The sequence below is a fragment of the Leuciscus leuciscus genome, assembly GCF_965113295.1.
Source record: "Leuciscus leuciscus genome assembly, chromosome: 19".
Classification (NCBI taxonomy): Eukaryota; Metazoa; Chordata; class Actinopteri; order Cypriniformes; family Leuciscidae; genus Leuciscus; species Leuciscus leuciscus.
In genome coordinates this window covers 10,945,094-10,963,039 of record NC_138743.1, presented here as the reverse complement: position 1 = coordinate 10,963,039, position 17,946 = coordinate 10,945,094, and the positions used below count along the sequence as shown (strand labels likewise).

Below are 17,946 nucleotides of genomic sequence, written 5' to 3'. Positions count from 1 at the left end.
CAATTTCAGTCACTTTCAATAGCAGGCTTTCCAGACAGAAATGATTCCCGTTTCCAGGTTCTGGAAATGATTTTGCCATTAAATTTTTCATAAGGAGGTAAAAAAAAATCTTTATTTAGAAGTTCTCAGTCATAAATCAAACCAAAAGACATGCTTTTTTGGGTATTAAATAATGGTGTAAATACCAGTAAATTGACTAGTGTAAACCTTAGTAAATCCCCTTGCATGATTCATTTAAATACTCTCCTCCCATAAATTTTGCATCTGAAAGGGAAACTCCTACAAATGCATATGCAATAAGTTCAGCCACAAAAATAACCCTGTCCACGCCTTTTCAGTGCAATTTTTTTCACTGTGTGTCCCTTTTTTTAACGCCAAAAGAGCTTTTGCGCTGGAGTAAGCTGTTAGTAAATCTGGCCATACGCGTTAGGCCTATATATACTTAGCTGGTCATTTTGATTTTTAGTTTTTTTCTTGACACTTTTTACAACCAAAACATAAAGTCTGCAGGGTAATGGTTGGTGTTTACCGCAAGTCAGAACGTTCATCCTCAAAACAAAGTGCTTTTTGCTGGCCCACTCCTCCTGCTGTTGGGGTGAAGCGAAAATGCTATTTATTTTTAATCAGATCCTCCATTATTGATGCTCCTGCTCCTCTGGGTTCTGCCTGCTGTCCTTACCATTCTAACCACATGCTCCCTCTTCCTCCACACAATGGGGTGCTGTTGGCCTGTTAACACAGGCAACATCTCTCTTGACCATGGCCCCTGTTTTATATTGTCTATCCTTAAATGCTCACTGGTTACTAAACCACCTTAAAAAGAGTTGCTTTACACATCTCAGCAGTTTCTGTTCTTCACCACATGCTTAAGGGCTGCCTTGACCTCCTTTAAGTTTGATTATTAAGTATGTGTAAATTTAGCAAAGGTTTTGCCACACGTTAAACTGATGCTTAATTAGTACCACAGAGTCTCATTATTTTGACACCCTCCTGTCTCTCCCAGGTGTACAACACTGCACTATGACCCCGACCTGCCATCCACCACCATAGTGATCACGTTCCACAATGAGGCACGATCTACCCTACTGCGCACAGTTATGAGGTAAGGCTTGGACATTAATCCATCTGTTCCATTCTCATGCGTATTTGTTCTTTTTTTTCTTGTGAAAGAAAATGTACCTTTTATCCCCAATTGTGCTACATAAAACTAGGCACTATTATTTCCTTTCCCCTTGTTCAGACAAAATATGCAAAAAGTGTATCTGCACTCAAAAAAATGCTGGGTTGTTTCTGTAAACAAATTGTTGGGTTGATTGTGCTGGGTCAAAAAGTTGGGTTGTTTGGGGTACTGTAAACACATTATTGGGTTGCGTATGCTGGGTCAAATGAGTTGTAAGGGGGTCATTCACAAATGAACCGCTGGTTGGGTTATTTTAACCCAGCAACTGGTTACCTTTTTCATTCTTTGCGGAACTTTCTGGATTCTTCTTCACTTCTGACTCGAGGAGCACACCACTCGACTCGGAGCAGGCAGTGTTTTATGGTAAGTTACTGTAATATGAATGTTTACCTATATTTTTAATAAGTTGTGGTGGTAGCAGCAAGCTAATTTCACTGTTCAACATACAGTCTTTGATATGGAAGTGTGAGGGGTAACGTATTTATTCTGTGAAACATTAATTAGCCACAGCTAGCCGGTTAGAATTTTTGACAAAATGCTGCATCGTTAAATCCTTAGTTGAAATTAAACCAGCTATATCAGCAGCCTTTTTGAAAATTTAAATTCTAAATTCATCATGTAATTATCGTAGGCCTATTCATTGTGGACGTTGCGTATTTAAAAGTGAGAAAAGCGTTTTGTATGAAATCCCTACGCGCAGTTTCCCTCACTGGGCTCGCACGTAAAATCAGCGGGAAATGAGTCTCTAATGTAGGCTACGTTAGGCTAGCTAGTGAGTTGTGAGTGAAAAGTCTGCTGGCGTAGTTTTAGAAATACTCGTCTGAAGAAGTGACTGAGGTAAGTTCCAGCACAGTCTGCGTGTGTCTTCTGTAATGTCTCGAACCACTGTTTCTGCCAAAAAAAAAAAAGGCTTTCAAGAGCTTGATATAGCCTTTTTTTTAAAGTAAATGTATGACTTTCAATCTTTATGAAAATCGACTGAGGAAAGGAGAAATAAATGGACAGGCGCCAGTTTTGAGAAGAAAATTATACCCGTAGTTGAACGAATGATCGCCAATATTTAAAACTTAAAAAATTGTAAACTTACATGATAGCCTACCCTACCACCATGCATGTCATCTTTCATTTTATTGTGTGCAAGTTAACATCTAAACGAGGCGATCATCAGCGCTGCCAGTCAGGAGATTAAGCAGCTTTGTGGGTTTGTGAGTTTTAATGTTAAAGACACTATATCAACATTACAGTAATATTTTACTTTTAATAATAATGTTTTATTTTAATGCCTTAATGTTGATAATATTTGTCCAAATTACTCTTTTATTACTATTACTATAATTCAGTTTGCAAAGACTACACATTTTGTTTGTTTTTCACATTTGGTCATTTGGTAATGTTTGCAATAATTTTAATTGCATATTCAATAATAAATTGATACTTCCACCAAAAAAGCTTAACTTGCATGTCAGTTTTATAGCAAAACTCTAAGTGATTGTCCGGGAAGCAGACACACTCTGTCAGTTTAAATCTAGAAAAACGCATCTCTTTTACCTGGCATTCATATAGAACATTATACATTTCTATTATTCAAATCAGTTAAATGATTATTAGGGTGCATAGGCCAGCCGGAACCGGGGACACTTTCCTATAACACCTGATGTACTCATTATTTAATAAGAAAAATTGCCTCTATGCTAATGTATGTCTTTCTGTTCATTCTAAAGTTTACTGAAGTCAGCCGGATCCAGGCCGTATCCAGATCAGAAGGTGTACCTGCGCCTGGACCCATCCATGACGCATCCCTGAAGGGCCAGCCTCATCAGCCCTGTGAAGGCCTCATCGACACGTCTGATCCTCAACAAATTCGTCTCCATACCGGTGTGATGACTCCGACTTCCAACCAGATGGAACTGGATAAATATTCTGAATGTTCTGATCCAATCTGACCTCTGACCTGTAACGCTGCCTTGATCATAATCATACACTGTTCGCTCGTTGGCCAGAGGAGAACTGAGCGACTGAGATGGGTTCTCCCAAGGTTTTTTCCTCCATTCTGTCACTGATGGAGTTTTGGTTCCTTGCCACTGTTGCCTTGGCTTATGGCTTGCTTAGCTGGGGACATTTAATATTCAACAATATTATTGATTTGCCTTAAGGTGGACGATGACGCAATTTTCTTCTAGAAACAAACTTTGTTGTATTATATTCATGTTACAGTATCACTGTGAAGCTGCTTTGATACAATCTGTATTGTAAAAAGCGCTATATAAATAAAGATGACTTGACTTGTGTAATCAACAGGTGAGGACCAACATGGTTGAATATTTACAAAATGAGATGACCGGTGAATTGCTGCACATTCTGTGCCTCAGGGATGAAATGAGGGGGACATGTCAGACCTTTGACATTGATTAACATTTGCATTTGATAAAGAAAAGTATTAAAGAAATGTATAAAATAAAAAATGAGATTGAAATCATACAGTGGCCTCTCTGGTTTATTGTATTACAGAGATAATAATTATTTTACATTAATAATATAACAAATATTTGTTAATGGTTCTAATTTTATTAAGGCAATGCAACAAAAAATAACCCAGCACATGAGTAAGACTTAACCCAGCAAGAGGGCTAATTTCACCCACTGGTTGAGTCAAATGAATGACCCAGAAATATGGGTTAAATGGTAAAACCCAGCACTTGGGTCAAACCAACCCAGCGCGTGTTCTGTCCAATAGTGACCCAGCGGCGTGGTTAAGGTTGGGTTATTTTTTAACCCAGCAGTTTTTAGAGTGTGGGGTACAACAGCCATGGTTTCTAGGTCTGCACAACAAAACCAGCCCAATTGCTAATCAAAACTAACCCAATCACGGCCAAAATTTGACAAATCGCGTTCGGGGGTGGTTCCCCAATAAAACTCACTTTCCGGCGGGTAAAAAAAAAAATCGCTTTTACCCCTTGCACTACACAACAACAGTGTAAAAGTAGCCCAATTTCTCCAATAGTATCCAGTTGCAGAACCGCGGACTTGGCAACAGCTTTTCACTGGGGAAGTACCCTCAAAGGACATCTTTGTATGTTATTTACCACTAAAAGTATTTCTTCACTTCACTTCCAATCCTGACCTTTGACCTACTGTAGGTTGATGGAGCACTGAGCAAGTCTTACTGTAGCTGCAGGTCAGGGCACATGTCAATATAGCTTCAGTCTAGCTTAGAGTTGGCCACAAGAGACAAGGAGTCCATTTTAATCATCAGTTCCCTAAGCAGTTATTTTATTGGAGTAAAGCTTTGTGCATGTACTTAAGAATATATTCTAATTACCATAAAGCAGACGTATTAATACTGAAATCTACTTTGTAGTATTTATACTTTAAATTTTACTTTAAATTTATACTTTTAGGTTTGTAAGTATTTGTTGGACTGCCTTAAATTTATGTTGAGTTAAATAAAAAAATAATAAAAAAACAGTTTTTCACTAATGAGAAAATAATTAATTTTCATGAAAATAATGTCACAATGCAAACACGTCAGTGGATAGGTTTCGTTTTCTTAATGGTCCTAGAAATATTAGGGTTGAGTATTGTCAAATACCTAGGATATGAATTAACATGAATAAAAAATATTGATTCAAGCACCTGCAGTATCAATGCAATAGATGCATTTTCTGTATACTAACTATAATATGAAAATTTAAATATAATTTATCGGTAAGACTTCACAATAAGGTAGTTAATTTAGTTCATTACTGTGCATTAACTAATATTAACAAATACAACTTTTGATTTTAATAAAGTAGCCTATTAGTAAATGTTGAAATTAACATTAAAGGTGCATTGCGCAAGTCTCTGAGTTTTTGCAGAACTATGCCCCCTCTGGCGTCAAGCGAAACTGCAGCCAGAAGTGTGCACGCTCACGGACAAAAGTTTTCTTTTTTTTTACTTACGTGGAGTTTGCGTTGGTGTTTGAAATGAACTACAAGCCGGTCTCTTAGAATCCATCTTCTACGGAGAATGGCGGCGAATACACAAACCTGCCAGACAGCCAGGTGAGCGTGCCGTGAACGCGCATGACGTCACGCCCAGTCTAAAATTCCGGCCCGAATCCCTCTTATTTATTTTACTTTACAGGATTATAGAGACAATCTCAGTGATCAGAGGAGGGCTCATTCAGCCCATCAGGCAATTGTTTAAGCATGTATGGGTTAGAAAACGGGTATTTTTAACATGAAAAGTTGCTTAATGCACCTTTAACAAAGATTGATAAATGCTGTAGAAGTGCAGTTCATCATTAGTTCATGTTTACTAATGTAGTTAACTAATGCTTAGTAATGAAACCTTATTGTAAAGTGTTACCAATTTATATAGTTTTTTATTTGGGATGAAATATGACTGCATTAGCAGTATCCAGGTGCAGTTTGGCTCTTGATGCTGCGGTGAAGCGATGTGAGGTGTTTTGCCCTGGAGTGTGTGGAATCTAAACTACTCTCATCACACATTAGTCATGGCAGCTCTTGTACACAACAGAAATGACTTTCGCCCTGCTTTAACCCTCAGCCTTTGTTAAAGTTACCAACCATTCAACAATATATTTGACAATAACGTCAAAATATGCTTTTGACTGACTCAATTTGCTAGACACCTTGTTGTCAAAGCTGTATTAAACCTTATCTTTCAATGACCTATTCCCTATGTGTGGAATCTCTCTCTCTCATGCACATGAACACTCAAACATCCCTTCACATGAATGCTCTCATAAACTAAACATTCACACAGAGTGGGTTTGAAGTTTAGACCCCAGGCAATTTTTGATGGGTGTTGTTGATGACAGAGGTTGTTACTAAAGGGGAGTCCTAAGAGGTGGAAGAGAACTTTCTGGAGCATTTCTTGGTTTCCTCAGACTGTCCTTGCGGCTACTTATCAGGCAAAGGAAAGAGAGCGAGAGAGATGTGAGAGGAGGTATGCGGAGAGGCTGTTTGTTTTTCTTCACCCCTCAGGTATAGTGAGGTCAGAACAGACCTTGGCGACATCTACAGAACACAGGCGCTATTTCCTCCTGTCTCAAGATGAGCAATTCGTACTGTAGACTAAAAAAAAGCAGTTCAGGAAATAAATAAGAAGGGACATGAATTTATTTGCCAGAATGTCCTTAAAAAACTTTTAACATTCCTGTCAGTGTGATGGATGACAAGCAGCTATGTTGCATTATTTGCATCTGAAAGCAGCACAGAGTTTATGCTAACTTAAAAAATCTGGGACCAAAAATTATTCAGACACTTTGACCTGACCATGTTTTGCTTAAAGGTACAATATGTAAGAATTTTGCATTAAAATATCCCAAAATCTCAAGGCCAGTGTTATATATTTTGTTAAGTTGATTACTTACAATATCCCAAATGTTTCCAACTATTTTTAAATCGTGAGAAAATTGCGATTTTAACCAAGGAAACGGGGCGTTAGAGCAGGGGAGAGCTGGGAGTCGCCAGTCAATTGCGTCATATCCGCGTTACCCTCGGTTTCCGCTCATACTGCGTGGAGTCCTGGACAAATGCGGAAGTTGTAGTTGTAGCGTCTATCAAGCTACAAACTTTAGCTTGTTTCTTGCAGTCGTTATGGGACACAATTATACTTTACCGATTGCAGCTGGTTCTGTCGACAAAGCATGCTTAATTTTATATTTTCCAAATGTAGCATTCGGTAATAGTTATGTTTATGTAAGGAAAGTATTATTGCTTTAGATTTGTGTTTAGTTTATTGACATTGTTTATCACGTCTGGTGTTTATGGCCATGTAAATAAATATAGCATGTGTTATACATAAAGATTAATCAGTATTTTGGCAAATGATGTGGGCATGTTCGAATGTATTTTTACAACAATTGTTTAGAACATGTAAAACTGCGCAGCGTTATCACAACAATGAATTCAACAAATACAGTACATCTATGAAGTATTAAACCTTACTTTTCATGCGGTTAATTCATTTTTAATGAAATAATAGTGTGATGAGGTTTAAGAGTCAGGAAGGAAGGAGACGCGTCGTCGTGACTGGGACTCGTACTTTATTAAAATAAAGCAAAACAAACAAAAGCCGCGCACAACGCGCATTCACCGTGGCAACCGCGACGGCACAAAACAGTTCAAAAATGAGAGCTTGGATCCACCGGTTTTCTTTCTCTGCGTCCAATTTTCTCTCCAGTCTCTCTCTCGTTCCAGCGCGGCTTATAAGCGGTCTCTCCACGCCGATCACTGCATTTGCACTTGACCTACTTGCTCGTCTCTTTTCTCTCCCATCACAGACCGCGCTGAACCACGCCCCCCTCGCCACAAAAAGCATGTCATTAAACGCAACATTTATAAAAACAGAACTTAACCTCATCCATGAACATGATTTTTCGATTCCCGTCTGACTGATTTACATCCACGGTGGAGTTTAAAACGACAGTTCCCATCATTCCACGCTCCTTCACATCGTCATCAAGCTACGCCGTTGTTGTTGTTTGGAATGTAGCGCCCTCTAGCGGCAAAAATTCTTGCATATTGTACCTTTAAGTGTTTTTTTTCCTTTAATTGCTAATGTGACCTTTTTACACCACACTCTGAACAAAATTAAGCATTGCTTGGTAATTGGTTGACCTAAATTGGTGTTATCTAATTGTGTACTTAAATTTAACAGCTGACAGCTATTCAAACTAATTCATTTGTGAGACAGTCTAACCAAAGGGAGTCTAAGCAAAGTCTAACCAGATGGCCAAAACCATATATAAATTGGTGGAATAATTATTTATTCAGATTATAAAAATAAAAAAAAGTATCATATAGTTACTTCTTTTAAAATCATTCAATTATACATAGCAGGATACACTATATCTTTCAATATGGCAATACATTACATTGGTCATATCATATCATGTTTTTATTTTTTATGGCAGTAAATAATGTTTTTTGCATACATTTAGAAAAGTCTTTTATATTAGTAAGTTCAAGAAAAATGTGTATCCTCATAACTGCTTTTAATTAGAAAATGAGTTGCAGTAACTTTTTTGTCAATGTGTTTTGACTGGTCCAGTTGTCTGACCCTGTTTTATAGTTCGGATTGGTTTCAAAGCCTCGGTTGGGCGTCATAGCCAATGCGCTATACCCTGCTCCTACAAAGCCACCTACGAAACTAAAAATCAATAGACTGACATTCACTCCCACAGTCAGTACAGCAGTGATAGGAAACAGCAGCAGAAATTGGTGTTGAAAGTGCTTTGATTTTTAATTAGTCTTTAAGCAGGTGTAAAATGATAGGAGGGACAGTATTCCACTTCAATCAAAACAAATCAGTGAGCAAAGTTACTGCCACTTGAAAGCAAAAATAACTCAATGAAAAGCAGTTAAATCCATGTAGTATGTATTGGCAAATTGGGGGGTGCGACTGAAATGTGACGATCTTAAAGGTCTGTAGAGATTCCAAGTGAATTTGAATTGTGCATGTGTTTACTTGTGTATGTTAGCGTTTGTATCTGTGCGCATGTTCAGTACAGGGAGTGCTGAGATGAATGTGTCTCACTGACTCAGACATGTGGAAACATACCCGTGAGGTGAGCGAGAGAGCAATGCAATCAGTCACCTAGCGTGAGGACAAAGAAAAGAGGTTTAGAAGAGGTCTTTGCTCTTCAACTGCACAGCACTGCATATACACATCACCCTAGCATCTCCTCCATACCTGGCAACATAACTGTTTATCTATTTCTGGCGAAATGGCTACAACTGGTCTGCAACAACTGCAAAAAATGTTGTAGTATTATATAACATTATATCTGAAGATATGTAGTTAATCTAATAGTAAAACAAATTACTTATTAATAATTCAATTTTGGTATACCTAATAAGGCTTTCTCTTCAGAAATGGATCTCATACGTTAAACTGGATATGAAGTGTCAGCCATAAAAAACTCAGCAGTAAGTTATGGTGTATGTTTTGAAATGAAATTAAAGTACTTCTGCTGTATATATTCTTTTTTACCTTGCAAATAGTCATTTGAGATTTTTTTTGAACTTTCTGTATGTGAATAAACTTGCCATTGTTGTTACAGTATTACTACAGTATTTTAAATACAAATCTGTGTAAATATAGACCTTTTTAGGGTTTTTTTGTATTATTTACATACTATTATAGTATTTATTGATATTTTGAATCAGCTTTTATTTTATAATTTCAGTTTTCAAGTTTTTGTAATTTTGATATATGCTTTTTGTCTTTTTTAAATTTTATTAATTAGACTTTTTATTAATAAAATATTTCCATTTAGCTTAAATGTATTATTATTTCTGTTTTTAGTCATTTTAGTACTTTACTTTAAAATTGATTTCAGTTACAATAGTAGGCATGGCAACATTTCTTATAGTCGTTTAACCCTCTGGGGTCTAAGGTGTTTTTGGGGTCCTTGAGATGTTCTGACATGCCCTGACATTTGTGCTTTTTTCAGTTGCTTATAAACATATTAATGGCAAAGGTGTAATTACACTCTATTTAGCACAAACAGGGCTACCATAATATGTGAGCAACATGTATGTACATGTTTGTATTTTTGAGAGAATAATGTTTATGCATGGTTATTGAAAAAACTAAAGTTTTTAGATCGTCAACGATCCAACACCATCATGCATATTTAGTGGTTCGCACCTGAGGAGACAATGGGGCCCGCATACTTAATGAGCCATTCATTCAGGTGTGTCACTGAGCCACAAGAAAGAATGCAAGAGCAATATATATATATATATATTCTACCAAATTGGTTCACAGTTGGAAGCATCTCAATTATTAAATTTTTTTGTATCAAATTGTATAATATCCAAGGAAAACATGTCTAGTAATTGTGCAGTTAATTCTCATACTGTATTTTCAGTTTTGGAATATGTATCCTGTCCCCAAATTTGTCACTAATAAAACACAATAAAAATTATTTAAAGAAAAGGCTTATATTTACCTTTTAATAGTTTGTTTACATCTACCTTGTACATATATTTTTTTATTAAAAAGGTTAAAATTACAACCACAATTCAAGTGTAATCTTTCTTTGTAAAAACTAAAGTATACATTTTATCATACATATTTCAAAGTTAAGGATTCATTACTTTGAATATAGGCTAGGCTACATTGGAACAAACACTATAACATATTATTTGATTACTTTATTTTTGACAAAACATACTATATTTAACATATGAGCAAAAATTGGCAAACAAAAGCTCATTTGAGGTGGCAGATATTTTACAGTAAAAATGTATAATCTATCCAAAACTAGTCAACGAAATGTTGTCTTTCATTTGTCTGTAACATAGGTCTTTCGTTTTTATTATAAGAAATATAAATGTTAATTTGCAGTTTAATATGTTGCTTATACAAATAAATTTTATTTCAACATATTTCAGTCGATTTTTACTCATCTCAGTATAGCAATACAGTTTGCTAAAAGCGTAATTTATAAAATATTTTTAAAAATTTATAAAAATGTAAAAAATAAAAAGCGTAATTCATTCACACACAGAAATGCGATTCAAATTTAAACCGTCTTTTTGTGAGTTGTGGTAAACAGCGCGCATCTCTGCCGTTCATTCATTCACACACAGAAACGCGATTCACTTGAGAATGAAAAAAACTTACTACAGTATTCCTCAGCTCAGCTGCATCTGCTCCTCGAAATACCAGCACTTCTGAGGTACATTTTCCATTATTATTATTATTATTACGATAGTATTATTCCTCACAGCACTGCGAGACGGTGTAAACAAGTACAATGATCTGAATAAACTTGATGTGTTTTCTCGATCGCCTCAGTCATTTGCGTTTGAATAGCGCGCGCTCTCCGTGGGCGGGGTCAAATTAAAAATAATGAGCTGAGATGAGAACAACTGACATCTCTCTCTTTAGAATACATATTACATAAACTGAGAATATTTGTTTTTTATATAAATTACTTCATTTAAAAGAAGAGAATTCAAGCTTCATGCCTGTGTGTCTGTATGCCTGTTTGACTGAGTATTCGCTGAGTTATTGTTCAGTTTCAGAATTGACTTCACTGACAGCGAGAAAGCAGAACTCACATCATGTTTATTTTTCTTTATTTGGCAAAAAGCACAACACTTTGTTTTTATTGTGAGTATACACAAAAATAATACACACCTAACAGGATCGATTGATGTATGAAACTGGTTTGTAATATCAAAGTCAACAGAGTATTTGGAGTCTCGTTTGAACTGATAAGAAAAAAAGCGAGCAAATCACACCCGTGCGATAGGCGACCTCAGGGGGTTAAGTTGTTCATCTAATATTTATATTTTATTTTATTTCAGCTATATTTCAATTGCTGAATTAAAAAAACATTTGTTTTAGTTAACAATAACAGCACTGGTAGACCTCAAGAAAGATTCATTTTATAGCCTACAGCCTAAAGAGATTTGTATTACAGTTTTCTGCTGGACAGCAATTCAGACTGTTTTAATTTTGTTTCTCTTCAGTGTGTTGAATCGGACTCCTGTGCATCTGATTCATGAGATCATACTGGTGGACGACTTTAGCGAAGATCGTGAGTACCAGCACTGTGTATTACAGCATTTTTCAAATTAGATATGTTAGAAATAAAGTACAAAATTCATATTCTAATGTCATGACTGCACTCTTTAGTTACATTCATTTATTTGATTAATATAAAAAAAAATTTACTAGTGGTTGCAGAACACTATAGTTAATTGATGTAAGTGAGGATAGCAAAATAAAGTAAACTGTGACATAGTATACCCCAAAATTCTTCATACAGTGCACTACCAGTAACATTTATAAAAAAAATTGGGACCAAAAATTATTCAGACACTTTGACCTGACCATGTTTTGCTCAAGTGTTTTTTCTTTAATTGCTAATGTGATCTTTTTACACCACAGTCTGAATAAAATTAAGCATTGCTTGGTAATTAGTTGTCCTAAATAGGTGTTATCTAATTGTGTACTTAAATTTAACAGCTGACAGCTATTCAACCTAATTCATTTGTGAGACAGTCTAACAGAAGCATGGCCAAAACCAGTGAAATATCAACTGATTTGATAACTCTTAAGTTCTTGTCATATTTTATTACCATTTTCTAAACTATAGCGAATAAACTGTAATAATGTGAGAAATGTTGAAGGTGTCTGAATAAATTTTGGTTTCACTGTAAATCTATCTGTTCTTTTCAGCAAATGACTGCCTTCTTCTCACCAAGTTGCCCAAAGTAAAGTGTTTTCGCAATAAACGCAGAGAAGGTAGGCTTCTGATGACGTCTCTGTCACTCTCCCTTTCCCTATGAATTATGTTGTGTCTGTCAAGAGTTAATAAGTATCCATCCTGTTCATAGTACAGCTCTCCGTTGTTTGCCCAGCTAGGCATCCCCTGTGGCATCAATAACCCACAGATAGCAGGCTCACTGGGGCAAGGCAGGAAAAAACTTGCGAAAGGCATGTTAGCAACTGCCATTTACGTGACCAATGATGGCGAAAAAAAGTGCCTAAACCTTGTCGCCAATTTGTGGTGTCTTTCAGGAGTTAATAAGTAATGAGACACATGAGACAGGAGATCAACTGAACTTCATCAATCTTGTGTACTCATTCACTTCCGTTCTCCCCCAACTTACGTCATTACACAACAGTTTAGACTTCCTTTTCAAAATAGTCCCAAAATAATTCTACACACGAACACAACAAACTAAATATTTCATTTTGGTCTGGCAACATGCCTGTTTGTAATACCATCCAGATTCTAAAAGCAGCTGTTTGACTTTCGCCTGTGTGCTGGCGAGTGTTTTAACAGCAGGTGGTGCGTTACTGGGAGGGTGACTGTGAACAGACTGTGAAGAAGATTACTGCACATTGACTGAAGCTCTGGTCTGTGTTTCACACTTCCTTACATGTACCGGTTGCACAGGTGGAAAACAGAGCATACAGTTCCCCCACCATGCACTCGTGCTGTCATCCGTATCTTTCCATTCAGATGAACAGATATATTGAGTCTAGAGGGTGATGGAACATGGATTAGTTGGCAAGCAGCTCGCATAGACATAGATTTAAACTCTTGATTTAAAAAAAAGAAACATTTAAAAGTCCATTTGTAAGCAGAGCATTTCGATGTGCATCTAACTGAAAACCTTGGTCTTAAACCGTTATAGCAAATATTGATTTTGCCACTGCTGTTCAGCCTGTGGCAGATTTTATGTCGACCGTTGTTCGGAATGGCTGTCCAAGCCCTTAGAGATTGACTTTGGTTAAAATGCCAACTTAATGTTTAATGAAATCCTATTAGCACGGTTTAACAACATTATGGATGTTGAAAGGTTAAGTCATCTTTATGGCTGGTTACCTTTTTGGTAAATTAAGCTGGTCAAGCTTTACATAAATGTCCTTGTCCAATTTGGATTTAAATTTCTCATTTAGTTTATTAGCACTATGCTTTTAATGTCACTGGGCCAAAATGCATTCAGACGTTAATAACTGGATTTTCATACTCTCTGACAGTAAAATGAGTAGGGCCTCCTTGGGCAAAACTCGCTGCCACAATGCAGAGGTGTTATGGATGATTGCAGGGTGCTGATATGTGGTTGATAAGGTGTTCTCAGCAGTGGTATTTTATTTTAGTATTATTTATATACTATTATTGTATTTATTCATATTTTTAATTAGTTTTTTCATTCTTTTTATTTTCAGTTTACATTTTAATTTCAGTTTTAAATTTTAATTGTTTTATTATTTGCTTTTGTCATTTTTTTTATATTTCTATGTAGCTCTAATTTATTTCAGTTTTAGCTTTAATATTTTTCATGCTTCAACTTAAACTTGTTTATTTCAGTTAGTTGCCAAGGCAAAATTTCTATGATTGGACAATTTTTAATAGTTTTAGTTAACAATAACAACTCTGGTTCTGAATGGTTGCTAAGCGGTCAAAGGTCCCCCAAGTTGCTTTGATATTCTTCTCCATAGATAAGGCTTGATTCCCTCCTTCATTTTAAATCGGTTTATTTTCTAATTTCATCTTCTGCCAGGTAAAGTCCAATCCCTAAGAAAAGTAATAGTGCAGCTCTTCTAAATAAGATGCAAATAAGCGAATCAGTCGCGTCCCTAGCTAGTTATGCACAACAGTTTAATACCAGGGCTTTGAAGTTCCCTAAACCAAAGTAAGAGATAAGAGTAAGAGTAATGATAATATTAAGAAGTAGGGATCGACCGATATGGATTTTTTAGTGCCGATGCCAATACCGATTTTTTTTCAGCAGCCTTAGCCGATGACCGATACAGGCTGCCTATTTTCTTGGGCCGATATTTGGAGCCGATACAACTTTACTGCTGAGACTGAATTAATTCGTTTTAAACGTGTTTGAATTAACGATGAACATTAGTTTTTTTTTATAAATAGACTGGAACATGTTATTCTGTGTAGTTGTCTGATATATGTAATCGTGATCTCCATTTTAAACAAAACAAAAACGATTTTAAACCAAATAGATTCTCAGTTTATTATGAATTAGGTACTGTTCACATATCGCGCCTAAAAACGTGTGGAAAGCACGGCCTCGCCGATTTCTCCTTTCTACAAGCGTTTGCGCTCCCGTGGCGTCTGTCGTTGCTATGCAACCATGAACTGCGCTCTCCATGATGACGAGGAAGTAAGGATTCATTTATTTCTAGTCCTTTACGACTACATATATTTATGGAGATGAGAAATAAAAACCCGCCCTGTCCAGCTATGATCAGCTGTTTGGTCGAGCTTTCGATGTTGTCATGGAAAGGTCAGTTGTTTTTTGTCACATGACCTGCGTGCGCTTGCAGCATTCTGAAAAGTTTAGATGTTTTCATCTCACCACGGCATAGGAGTGCCTGGACAAATGAGCGCGCTGCATCGCATGCGTGTCGCAACCGCGTCACTTCTTTTATGAGGACACGTCCAAACCTCAGCCAGGTGGTCGCTGAATAAAACTCCCACAAATATCACGGAATCACGGAACAACGTCGGCATTATTTAATCCTATGACCAGTGTTCGTGACAGCTGCCATATGCATATGGATAGCCTCAAACTTAGCTATTTGCAGCTCCCTAAACACAATGACAAGCAGTTTTATAGATGAGGCATTCGGCATTCGCTTTTTCCATTTGGACCCACAAACTTGCTTAGCTATAGTTGCACGCACATATAGAGCAATGTGTTTCCACTTTCAAAGTGGATGGCAATATTTCAGCTAAGTCAAACAGTTAAAAGATGCTTTGAAAGAGGCTTGTCTTGAAGAGGCTTCCAGCACTCTGCTAGTGTGAGAGGGGCAGTGCATGGGCTGCACGTGAACTGCAGCGTCTCCAGCAACACAGAGCTGCCTGCGGATGCCTGTCTGTAAATAATGGCGGGAAAAAAACTATCGGCGAACGCAGCAGCCACGTATCGGCCGATACCGATACACGTAAAACCCGCAAATATCGGTCGATCACTATTAATACGAATAATAATGTAACATTCACTCATCACTGTCACCTAAAACTTGAAGAAAGAAACATTGCAAAGTTCTTATTAGTAATGATAATCCACTTGCTGCCCCCTCCCTGTTTATTCCAGCGCTCCGAGGTTCCATTACACACTGTCACACATTGTCGCTTAGACAGCATTGATTAATGCATAAAACCCCTGTGCAGCCAACTCTGTACAAGAGAAAATTGTTAAAAGGTTTAAGGCATTTAAACCCCATTGTCGTCCCGGAGCTACAAACAGGGTGTGCAGTTCTGCTATGTTAACTCTATTAGCTGTAGGTGAATGTAATCACTGCCGTTCACTCACTTTCTCTCTCTCTTTCATTGTCTGTCTTTCTCACTCTTTCTTTCCTTCTCCATCTACCCAGTGCATACACAGAGGGGCCACACTGGCCCAATATGCATGCACACACAAACACAGCCTGCTCTCAACAACTCTGTAGAGGGTGCGCTCACCCATCTGGAAAATACAGCCTTATTGAGGATGAAATGGGATTTTTAATTGGCTGAAGTTACCATGCAGCGTGAAACTTTGCACGAGTCTTGCACGTTTACAATTATTATGCATCCTCAGTCAGGCTCTACCGATTTAACAGCCTTGCCTTCATGGAAAAGCTTCTTGCTCTGATTCGATAATAACCATAAGGCTTTAATTGTCCCTTCAACTAATCAGATTTAAATGGCTCTTCTCATATCTTTTTCTGTGAATGAGATTGTTGAGATGAGAGTATTTGTCAGTTTAACCGGCTTCTCAACAGATGTAATGTGTTGCTCGAATTCTCCATTGCCCCTGATCACCCTCTCTCTCTCTCTCTCTCTCTCTCTCTCTCTCGCTCTCTCTGTGTGTGCGTGTGCATGTGTGTGTGTGTGTGTTTGTTTCACAGGACTGATCCGGTCCAGGGTTCGAGGGGCGGATGCTGCGGGAGCTGGGATCCTGACCTTTTTGGACAGTCACTGTGAGGTCAACAAAGATTGGCTGCCTCCACTGCTGCAGAGGGTCAAAGAGGTACAATTTTACACTCATTCTTATTGTGGCCGTGATCTTTTGAGTATTTTTGCCTGGCTTCTGTGGTATTGTCTCCTTTTTCAGTTCATTTTCAATGGGAGAGAGTCAGCAGGCAGAATGGAGGAGGCACTGAATGCAGCACTGCTTGCCAAGCACATGCACAGAAATCCTGCCGCTTTGTTCTGTCTGACTGTTAGCAGCACTGTCATCTGACATATGTCATTTGGCATATTTTAGCAGCAAAAATTCAAAATATTTTGAAGAAAATATATATATATAAACTTTTATTTGAAATATCTTAGTAGTGCACAACATTAAACGGCACACTTTTGTTTTCCTTTTTTTTTCACATCAATACAATTCTTTTCATGACAATAAAATGGTGATTTTATTCACAACCAATCGGCATTTAGCTTTTATTGGCACAAAAAACAACACGGAGGATAATTGTTAATTTCTCTGAGCACTATGACACATTTTATGGAGAAATAAATGTTTAGTAATGTTTGATCACAGCCAAAGCTTGCCGTCTATTGTGTGGTGTGAAAAATACCCTTTAACCTGTAATTCAAGTGTGAACTCAGAACTCATATATGTTAACTCAGAAGTGACAAGATTTTCTTACCTAGAACAAAATGAATAAAATCACATTTTTCAAAATGCATTTCATTAGCAGTTTGAATTAGTTTGAAAGCCTTTAGTGCTGACAAATCTCAAGTATTCTTTTCTTTCAGCTGGACTATTTTGTGAGGCATGAGAGGGTTGAGCGATGAGGTCAGAGCGTCTGGTGTAATGATGTTGGATGAGTGTGTGTGCACTTTCACACACTCACTCTTAGTAACACAGATAATCCCAGCTCTCGCTGATTTTCCACCTCCTTTGTTGTGAAATCAAGCTGAACAGACAGAGAGTCGAGCCATCCACATACCCTTTCAAGTCTCTTGTGCTCTTTTGTCTCAATTTGTAATATTTTAATTTTTCAGGACCCGACCTGTGTCGCAAGTCCTGTGATTGACATCATTAATATGGACACGTTTGCCTATGTCGCCGCTTCCTCAGACTTGCGAGGAGGTAAAAACTGCAATTATAATCCTCCATTCAATGTCCCAGCCCTGACATCAAGGGGCGTCGGTCTTACTCCCCAATCAGCGGTGTCACCCAGAAACAAATCTAACAATTATCCATGATGAAAGCCCTGGCCTATCATCAGCAGTACACTTTAATCATCACCGCCACTACGGTGTA

General features: G+C 37.4%; 1 protein-coding gene across 3 annotated transcripts in view; it reads left to right on the top strand.

Annotated features, from left to right (window-relative positions):
• galnt14 (UDP-N-acetyl-alpha-D-galactosamine:polypeptide N-acetylgalactosaminyltransferase 14 (GalNAc-T14)) overlaps nucleotides 1–17,946 on the top strand; it is a 94,542-nt gene that overhangs the window by 55,738 nt on the left and 20,858 nt on the right. For all 3 annotated transcript variants that reach the window (XM_082148250.1, XM_082148251.1, XM_082148249.1), the window contains 5 exons: nucleotides 1,004–1,102; nucleotides 11,680–11,747; nucleotides 12,392–12,457; nucleotides 16,580–16,701; nucleotides 17,685–17,772. In XM_082148250.1, coding sequence (XP_082004376.1) covers nucleotides 1,004–1,102; nucleotides 11,680–11,747; nucleotides 12,392–12,457; nucleotides 16,580–16,701; nucleotides 17,685–17,772 — 443 coding nt within the window. The remainder of the gene's footprint in view (nucleotides 1–1,003; nucleotides 1,103–11,679; nucleotides 11,748–12,391; nucleotides 12,458–16,579; nucleotides 16,702–17,684; nucleotides 17,773–17,946) is intronic.